We start from the raw sequence: 11,211 nt of genomic DNA, 5'->3' as shown, positions 1-11,211 counted from the left end.
CATAAACAAAAAGTAGTTTAATAGAATTTTGAATGTTAGACACTAAAACCTTGTGTTATGCACAGGAAAGGCTACTCAGGGCGATAGAGTTAATAATAAAATTTCAGACATTTCAGAATCTAAGAAAATACAAATACAAAACCAAGTTTTATGAATGTTTTTCACAAAATCTATACACTACTTTAAATGTTTGTATCAAGAAGTTTTTTGCAATTTAAATTATTCACTGTGAGTAGGAAAAAGACAGTTATATATGCATTATACTCTTATGTAGTGTATTGTTGTTGTTTATATTTTGTTCTTAAGAATAGATTTCTGTAATCAATCTTTATTTTCACATTCTTGAAGAAGACAAATTATAGTTGGTTTTATATAAACAAATACATTTAGTTGTTGTACAGTACTATACAAGTACAGGTACACCACTGATTTTCCAGCACTTTTGGTTCTAGATTGGTTCTGGATTATTTGTTTTGCCAGACCAACAGAGGTCACGTAATAATAATTCAACAATACACCTCTGACCCACTAATTATACCTCTCCGTAAATGTGAATTAAATGATTAATGAAATATGTTAGTACAGTATAAATGATACAGGTTTATTAGTACAGTATAAATGAAAAAGGTTTATTAAAAAAAAAAACCCTTAAATTATACAATTTATTCAAATTTAAGAATAATCTTTATTCCATTTTCAGTCTAATAATCAAGTTTTTACCCTTTTCTTCATCTTGGTTATCTTTTCCAACAGCTGGTGAACTACTTGTTTTGTGAAGAAGCTGTCGAACCTTCAAAATGGAGGAAGGGGTAATCGCAGGCGTGCTGCCTGCAGATGCAAGTATCTGATCTTTTGTAGAAACTGGCTTTCTAGAGATTGGAGGAGTCTGGAGCAAGGATAGAATTTCAGCTCCAAGGTGCTTGACACTCTTCCTGCAATCATACCTATTATAATATATTCTCTGCAGATTTTAAAACTTTTTCTTCAGGACAAAACACTAATTTGGGTGAAAAACTTCTGTGTGAGACCGTTTGAATATTGCATATTCTTTCAATAAATTATACTTTATTCCTATCACTTCCTAAAGTGTAACCCTATAAATGTTGGTCAATTACATTATTCTGTATGTACAGATTAAAAAATAATAGGTAAGTCCAAGATAAAAATTAAATTATGAAAGAATGTTGTTCCTTCAGAGCTTAATGAATTCATTTTAAATATATATTTGGCCCAACTTGATAATTTCACCATTTATTATACAGTACACTACCGATTTTCCAGCAACTGATGGTCTGGCACCTCTTTTAATCTGGACAAAATTATTAAAGTGCACTTGAAATTCCCGCAACCGCCAAACTAGTACCCTTGGCATCCACAGATGGCATTGCGTGTGGCTCTCGCTCTTTCGGGACAGGCTACTTACATTTTGAGTCAGTACGTCACTCTATAATTGAGTTGACGAGTGAATTAATCAGTGGGCTAGAGCAACGTACCTTCGTGACAGAACAAAAACTAATGACTCTTCATTTGCTGTATGAAAAATTACATAGGGAAAGATCAAAGCACATAAAACAACTTCGCTTGGATGATATGTTTAAAAACATAGCCAAGAAGAATGTGTCAGAGCAGTAGGCCTACATCCAATAATTCTGTGGCTTTAACTTCAAGTACCCCAAGTGTTCTCCCCCTGCAACATCACAAATCCACGATGAAACAGTCAACTATGAAACAGACAGTAATCCTGACAGCTCTCAACTTCCAGACCTTTGTGATTAACTCTACAATTCCAGTAAAATTTTAAAATTTGCTACTTTGGAAGCAGTACTACTGCAACATTCTTTGTAAGTACAGTAAAGCTTAGCTAATTTCTGCAAGGTCTTACTAGGCTCCTGTTTACAGTTAAAATTTTCTGTTTCAACTTCAGTTACAATCTAATGCTAGTCAATATAAAATAAGATTAGTTTGTTTTTTACTTAATAAACATATTTTTTCAATAAATGGTACTACTACAGTTTATATCAGTAACATTTATGAAAATTTTGAGCTCTATACACTGAATAATTTTGATGCAATGAGTTGCATATGACTAAAGAGCATTATCCAAACACTTTTAAAATGCAGTATTTCACAAAAAAAAATCATTTTTTAGAAAATTTTTCCTTTTTCTAAATTTTTTTCAATGAGGTATGGCTACTATGATTAGTAATTACTGGCACAAACAGCTACCCTTAGAGTGGTGTATCTGCTAGTAATATTAATAATGACAGATACCTACCACAAGGAGAATAAGCTTCAGAGGTTGGTGAAATAATGGAAGTTTGACGAAGTGGTCTCCTAGGACTTGCACGATAATCTTTGAGTGAAGATCTGCATTTTAAAATTATTAATAAAAAACAAGAATTTTCTTAGTTTTTTCTTTACAAAATATCTGAAAAACACTAAGTCAAAGTATTATAATTTATATGTAAGCCATACATAGTTTTTTATGCTGGTGTGTATAATGGAAGCTGTAAAGAAATTTTAAAGTCAGTGAGTAGATACAATGTACACAAAATACAAATTTTAGGATTTGTATACTTATCAAGACAATAAATCAGGGAATGTAAGCTTTGAAATTTTCAAGATACTACAAAATTAAAAAAAACAACTGGAAATACATATAGTATTCACAATGCTACTAAATGCCTACTGAATATAATTATGAAATTAAACAGGAAAAAAGCAAACTCAACAGCTTTATAACATAATGCTCTAGAAAATAATTCTGTAGAAGAAAATAAGTTGCATAAAATAAAAACTAAAAAGAAGTACTCTGGGATGTTTACCTATCTGGTGTTGAGCTTCTATCTCGCACATATCTGGGACTCCATCTTGGAGGTGGAGTTGAAGGCTTCTCAAGTGTTGGGCTTCTGTCACGCAACGTTCTGGGACTCAATCTTGGAGGTGGAGTTGAAGGTCTCTCAAGTGTTGGGCTTCTGTCTCGCAAAGTTCTGGGACTCAATCTTGGAGGTGGAGTTGAAGGCCTCTCAAATGTTGGGCTTCTATCTTGCAAAGTTCTAGAACTCAATCTTGGAGGTGGAGTTGAAGGCCTCTCGGGTGTTGGGCTTCTATCTCGCAAAGTTCTAGAACTTAATCTTGGAGGTGGAGTTGAAGGCCTCTCAAATGTTGGGCTTCTATCTCGCAAAGTTCTAGAACTTAATCTTGGAGGTGGAGTTGAAGGCCTCTCAGGTGTTGGGCTTCTATCTCGCAAAGTTCTGGGACTCCATCTTGGTGGAGGAGTTGAAGGCCTACAATAATAATATTACACACTTATTTATCTTCCAACAATAAAATCTGGTGTTATCATCTAATAATTAAAACGTCATATTACAAGCTTCAGCTCCTGATTAGCAAATGTATATTATAAACTAATTTCAGGGTCTGTAAACTTGGCAATACAAGATATTCAAAGGCTTTCCAACAATATCTAAAAGATTAACAGCTAAATTTTATGGACTTAAGGCAAGTGGAATGTCAATACCTTTTTTTTTTGCCAATACTGAGTCTGATACTAACCTAAAATGGATCAACACCATAAAGAACAGACATAAGGTATACAGTAAAAGACATGGCTTAATACCAGATAATATGATGAACATTAGACAAAAGCTATTAATCATTTAATACATGTACATTCCTTACCATTTGCTCTTTTCTTTAAGTGCTTTTTTTTTAGTGTTGAATAATTGGCTAAACAACATCTCCCTTACATAACAATGTTACTGTTCAGTCTTGAGTTACCACAGACATCAAATTCATGAGTTTTCCGTTTACAAGTTATAAAAGAAATGAATTAATTTTGTTGAAAACCAAATAAATTGAGTAATAAATATTGAAATAAGAGACAATCAAGTTTTAGAATATACAGTGGCTTTTCTTCTCAGAATTGACTTTGGTTTATGTTTTTCATGTTACATAAACTGGGGTATGCAATTCAGACTGTGTTTTAGCACAAGTATGCATTTTATAATCACTAAATTAAAAAAAAAAAAAAAAAAACAATTATTTGCAATACAAATTGACATTACAATTTCACACTTCCTGCCTAATTTTAAACATAGTGAAAAGCATGTCAAGAAATGCTGAACTTACTACTGAAGTACAACTTACTGGTAAAAATAAAACTATTACTACTAAAATAAAAATAAACAGATTATCACTGAATTTCTATTTCTGTTTAACACTGGTTATGATGAATGAATTTTCCTCTCCTATCTCATCTCCTTGTACAGCAACATCACCAATAGCAATGAACATCATTATATTATCATGGGGTCTAGATTCATACTAGTAATTACCATGTTCAGTCATTAGTCACTAATTTCAACTGAAGTCTGATAACAGCGATTAATATACCTGTCGTTTTTAAGCTTTACACTTCAAGATCATTACATTACGTAGCACTAATATCACTTATCGTTAAAAAAAATTTCTGCAAAAAAAATATACTGAGGAAAAGCTTCAACCTGCTAATAGCTTGAATATCAACATCCAAGTATGATTCCTCAATTATTAAATAAGCAATGGTTATATGAACAGCATGTGTGGATGGGTGCTTAGTTTATAAATGTGGATTTTAAAAACAATATATATGATAACAAGAGGGAAAATTATTAGTTTCATCTGCCCATGTTTACTAACATTCACTTTCATGGACTTTTCCTAAACTTCAGCAGTAAAATACAGACTTTTAAGATCTTGATTTGAAAACTAAAAATTTCAAATATTTTTAAGGTTTTATTATGCACCCCTTACAAAGTACTTTTTTCAGCAAAAATAAATGAATAATTAACTTTGTCACCTGATAAATGAACAATCACACACAAGCTACCATACACTTAATAGTCGAAACAGATTTTTACCAAAAAATAATACTCTAAGAATGATCACTTTATTTTTCATAAACTATTTACAACATTTACAACAAATAATACTTAATTGTTTGTAAGCTGATAAAAACTTGTAAATAAAAAAAAAAAGTCAACAAAGATTTGAAATTTTTTTAAACATTATGTATAAGAGAGATTAACATACTGAATTACCTAATATTTCATCTTTGAAAAGATGTATACATTTTATAGTGACTTCAACATATACAACTACTTATAAACTACTTTAACATTTATAATTTATCATACTTTAACCCTTTGAGTGCATAATTAAATTTTTGGTCAGTGATGCACATGCAGTACTAAGGCAGGAGTATCCCAATTGTTGCACTATGTTTATTTGAAGTTAAGCACAAAGCTACACAATGGGCTATCTGTGCTCTGCCCACAATCGGTATTGAAACCCGGTCTCTAGCGTTGTAAGACTGCAGACATACCACTTTGCCACTGGGAGCATTGCACTATGAGGAAAAGTTTTTGTGACACCATGGGGTATATCCGCTTGTCGCACCAAAAAGCTATAAATGCCAAGTCAGATACATGTGATTATAGTACCCAAAGGGTTAATAAAATCAGGTTAAAAAACTCACCAACATTCTTGATATGGAGGTGTTGAAGATCTGGCTTTGGGAACCATGAAACGGAGATGTCTCGAGACATCCTCTTCTGAAAAGAAAAAGTATTAATATTTTTATAGACTCCCAGAAAAAAACATTAATCAAATTACATCCTTAGTTAAAAAAGCTTGGTAAAATTAATGGGAAACTAATGAAATATTATCACAAATATTTCAAAATAGAAATATAAAAATTACTTATTACATTAACCTTCTCACTACTGATAGGTCAGAGTGAGCATGTAAGATCTTTTACAGAGATACATTCAAAATTCAATTAAACTACTTTATTATTAACGTATATAAATAAACTTGGCATCAAAGCATAGTTAATAAATCAAATTTTAGTATTTATAAGGTTTAGTTCTTAGGTTTTATAAGGAATTATTTGAAAAAAATCCTCAAAATCTCCTGGTATGAAAATTGTGACATTTGTTCTCTAGGTCTTCCCTCTTCTCTAATTACTACCCTTCTTTGAAGTACTGAATTTAATGTAAATTAAGTGTTATAACATAGATGTTACTAAAGCAAAGTCTAATATTATAGCCTTCAATCACATTTGTTTACAGAGCCATAAACTGGAAAATCAGACTAACTTGCCATACCAACTGTCACATCCTCTTTTTCACAAACTGCCAATAATTCTTTGACATTTTATACTACATCATTTATAACCAATAGAGTGGCAAAGTTTTAATCTATTGAACGACATATACTACTACCTTAGTTTCAGTACAGAGAGTATTGTCCATTTCGTCTTTAATGTAAAAGCTTATCTAGCGGGGTTCAGATCGAGCAGCAAAGAAATTTAATTTAAGCCCCTCATGTCCTAGTTACAAAGTCAGTTAAATTACAATAGTTATAGGACATTTTTTACTTTGTGTGCATTATTATTATGCATTTCTAAGTGTATCATTTAAGTAAATAAAAACTGTTTAGTGTATTAGTACCATATTTATAGAAAAGTTTGTTTGAATTGGCAATTGACATCGTAAAAACAAGAGATCAAAGGTAAGTACCATATTTCTCATTTTCCATGTGTATTCTTTATTTATGACTATAAAAGTAACTAAAATGTAAAAATAAAAACTTATTAGGTTAAATAAGGTAAGATAATAAATAATAATTATAATAAAAATTCCTCACGGGATATGCTCACCCACACATTGTGTATTATTTCATTCAATAAGGTAATGTGAGCTACACATTTGCCGAGTGATTTATAACTTGTGTGGTAGGATTATTAGTTAGACACAGTTCAAAGAGCAATAAAATGATATTGAGTATAAACAGATTTAGACTATTGTAGTTTACTGTTACAATCAGCAGCTATTTTAAAAAGAAATAAGTACTTTTGATTCATTTCATATTTTTCTAGTGGTAAGCAAGGTCAATTAAATCGACCAATTCCATATACAGTAAGAGAAAATAAAATATAAAGTTTGACTTTGAAAAACAAAAAATTTGAAAATTTTCAGTTGAAGAAAAATATTTTAATTTTAACCTTAACATGAAAATCACTTTACTCTTGGAGAAGTCAACATTCCAATTTCATATATTCCCAGATAAATCTTTAGTAAAAACACTTAATTAAAAAATCTGATTTTTTCCTGTACAAAAAACTTGTAACATTTACTGAAAGCTTGTCAAATTTCATAAAGATACACAAGACATATTAAGTTATAGTATAGAAACTCTGATGGTTACTTTGTGATTACAAGGTCAGTCACATTACACAACCTTGTATAGAAAGAGTTAAGCAAATTTGGTTGATTTTTACACAATTTTAGTTCCATTATCTCTTTCAGCATGGGGCTTAGTCTCATGGACCGATCTCGTAACCATTTTGTGCTTGTTGGTTTTCATGCTATAACTTTTAAATTAGTAAGTGCATCTTCATGAAATTTTGCATATAATCAGTAAACATTACAAGGATTTCATGCACAAAATATCAGAAGATTTTTTTAAGTAATGTTTTCTCATGCCTTTTTTTGTTTTGCATGTTGACTATCCATCATCCAAAGCAATTTTGATTTTAAGGTTAAAAATAGTTTTATGCATCAGAAAATTTTCAAATTTCACAGGCAAATTCTTTATAACCTTCAGATAATTATCAAACATTTTTTTTAGAAAAAACTTTATATTTTATCTGTTATTTTCACTATCATATCTCTTGTATGGGTTTGGTTGATTTTACCAACCTCGTAACCACCATAAAAAATTAGAAAATATATACAAATTATAACATGAAAACACAAATGTTTAGTATAAATAGCTTGACGTGGTGCACGTGCACTCATGTTACCATAACCAACAATATACGACTGGCCTTTACAAAGTGACTTGACTTGGCTGTTTGTTTAGTGGACTAGTATTTTGTAAAATAGTCACATTTCAGTTATAATACATCAGATATATATATACACACTATTACAATTTACAAATAAGTTCTTAAACTTATTTTTCTTAAAACACAGAACAGTAAATAAAAAAGTACAGCAAACAATTATTTCTTCAAGTTACGAACTTTGTACTCGTTCGCTGCTTGCTGAAATTGCTAAGCCTTATCAAATTTTGCAATTGGAGGATTTGAAAAAATATTTTTTTTTTAGGTTTTATATATAAATTTTGAAATGTAATCAAAAATCATAAATTACAATATCAATACCACAGAATTCCACTATAATTTATCAAGTTTAGTAACTAAGCTGTATTTGGGTCTACAAAATATGAAATTTTAAGATCACTAATATCTTACCTTACTGCTTAGAATCTAGCATGAAAAGAAAGAATTTGCCATGAAAATACTTCACAGAGGCTGAGAAAACCTCTAGGGGAACATTCTGAGCTTTCAAATGATTATACACACATCATTGGGCGAAGTAGGTGTATGTGAGAAAGTATTTTCAAAAACTGATGAGGTGGGTGGGGTCACCTTGGTTGACTCAATATTAATAAGATAGGTGGTTCTTATTAAATATTCTAGCTTGTAAATATCAGTAACTTGAGTATCTAATTTGTAAGAAACTACAGACTTTGTAGTTGGACATCACAAACATCTAATTTGAACCAATGCTGCATTCAACATACCACATGACACACAAAAATCGAGGTTTAGCTGTGTTTTTTTTAATATTTACTTTTAAATTAAGAAATTAACAAATGTATAATACTAAAATTTTAATTATAATCTACAATTTGATACCAAAATTATTGTCATACATTCATAAAATAGTAGTTCAATAAACTTTTGATTGCAAGTCAACAAACGTGATGACATGGCATCTGACCAGTGTCAGTAGGGTTAATGATATTGTAAAAGTTATTTATCAACACACCTTCTCCTTCTTCCTCGCCTGGAATTGGTCGAACTACTTCCATATCTTCTGCATCACATTCTTCTGTTACATCTTATGCAAACAGTTACACAAAACATATTAGAAATATTTTATTTTTGCTTTAACACACAAGTCAGCTTCAAAATAAATTATTAAAGAACTGTAAAACATCATTTTAAAAAGTATGAGCAGTTATTTATAAGAAACGTATTTCAAATTTTGTAGAATTGAGTCATGTAACACGACCTTGTAACCACCAGGTAGAAATAGTGGTATACATACTATGATGCTGAAAGTACAAAATGTATCTTCATGAAATTTGATAAGCTTTTAGTAAACATTAAAATTCTTTTGTAGACAAAAACTCAGAATTTTTAATTGAGTATTTTTACTACAATTCTGTCTGTCATTATATGGTGTCAGAGGGTTGACTGCTCCAAATGCAAAGTGATTTTCATGTCAAGATTAAAAATACTTTTTTCATCTGAAAATTTTCAACTTTCATCCCTAAAACCTCCTAAATAAATATTAAATGTTTTTTTTTTCAGAAACACTTTATATTTTATCTGTTATTTTCTATACTGTAACTCCATACAGTGTTGGTCAATTGGATCTTGTAACCACGATCAAAAATTTGGAAATAATTCTAAATTATAATTTTTTTTCTTTCTGGAATGACTGCAAATTGGAACAGGAGACCATAATTGTTCATCTTAAGTAGCTTACAGCTTGTAACAATATACATCTATTTAGACTTAATTTTATTGATTCATTGCCTTTTGAACCTTGTCTAACTAATAATCTTGCCACACAAATTGTCAATTTTGCAATAGACTATTAAATAAAATTGCCAATAGAAACAAATACTTTACAATAATAATACAATTAAAGAATCAATGTTAAGTATATCCTTTAAGACATTTTTATCCTTCAATATTACAATTACTTCTTTTCAGCTAAGTATTACAATTACATTCATTCACTCTAGCCTTACACTTCCCCTCCATTATTACAAAATGAAGAATTATCACCATTTCAAAACCAAATATATACATAAAATATATACTGAAATTTACATTTACTGATAAAAGGGAAGCATTAATGTGTTCACTTCAATCCTATATATAAAACTGAAAAAAGTATCAGTTGTGGTGTCACCCCCACCCGCAACAAACAGTTAGTTGTCTAACCTATGTTTTTGTTTTGAATATTTACGCAAAGTTATACAAGTGTTATCTTAGAGAGAAGTTAGCTAGTCAAGAACACCCATAGCCAACTTTTGAATAGTTGAGTTTCACTTATAACGCACTGACAGCTCCAAATTGTTGAGCATATTTTTGCAGCAAAAGGACATGAACTACAGACCTTGAGATTCACAGTCTGACATGCTAACAACTCGGCCATGCATGACACTACAACCATTGAAAAGTGAAGTATCTCTAATTTAAAATAATCTAAAAGCGACTGTCAAAAAAGATATTTAGGCTCACATATCAATATTAACTTTTGGGATATTCTAAATAAAATGCTCTAACCTTTTGAACTGATGAAAACTTCTTATTCAGATATTAGCAATCTTTCACACTGGATATAGATTCAGGATTGTTGTTTTATCGAGTTTTTCACAATATATAATGTCTAACACGTTAATTTGTGTTCTGCAAACTGAAATACCCACATTTCACTTGCTTTCATATGTATGTCTATAAGCTTTAGTTATGAGATGTTTAGGTATATTGATATAATAATAAAAACATATTTATAATTTTACTATAATGGACATAGCATGTATGGCAATATCTATGTACATAACCAAAACTCCTGTCCATCTATTGAATGGCACCACAAACAAAATTCCGCAAAAAATTTTGTGCTGGGTATTCAAGGTTCAGACAATTAGAAAAATAACTGTGGTATCTAAAACAACCATTTCTTTATAACAGAACACAATTTTAAATAAAAGTTCTCTCCTCACGACAAAAACACGACTTTTACTAGGACTGTATGTGAGGGTTTGATTATATTTTTATTGATGTAATTTTTAAATGCAGTATCAGAAACTGGAGTACAATAGGTTTAATGCATTTAAAAGAAATCGTACTTGAAGTTATCATGCTTTAAAAATCATTTATGACTGTTGTATATCATATTAAGTTTTAATGCAGTGCATGGAAATGTTTTAAAGACTGTGTGATTAGAGCTTACATTTGTTTCTTAATATACTTGGAATGATTTAAAGAGGAATATACATTAAATGACAATATAAAATTTTTGAAGACATTGCAAAAACAAATCACATATTTTCCAAAGAAAATCTTATAGTATTCTG

The 11,211-nt window shown here is 30.3% G+C and overlaps 1 protein-coding gene across 1 annotated transcript in view; it reads right to left on the bottom strand.

The window, feature by feature from the left end:
* Positions 1 to 11,211, bottom strand: part of LOC106458544 (protein ELYS-like) — an 82,713-nt gene that overhangs the window by 7,507 nt on the left and 63,995 nt on the right. Inside the window, exon 27 of the mRNA XM_013918062.2 lies at positions 721 to 932. Coding sequence (XP_013773516.2) covers positions 721 to 932 — 212 coding nt within the window. The remainder of the gene's footprint in view (positions 1 to 720; positions 933 to 11,211) is intronic.

The sequence above is a fragment of the Limulus polyphemus genome, unplaced genomic scaffold, assembly GCF_000517525.1.
Source record: "Limulus polyphemus unplaced genomic scaffold, Limulus_polyphemus-2.1.2 Scaffold483, whole genome shotgun sequence".
In the NCBI taxonomy this organism is placed as follows: Eukaryota; Metazoa; Arthropoda; class Merostomata; order Xiphosura; family Limulidae; genus Limulus; species Limulus polyphemus.
The sequence above is the reverse complement of the archived record's forward strand: the minus strand, read 5'-3'. Positions and strand labels throughout refer to the sequence as shown.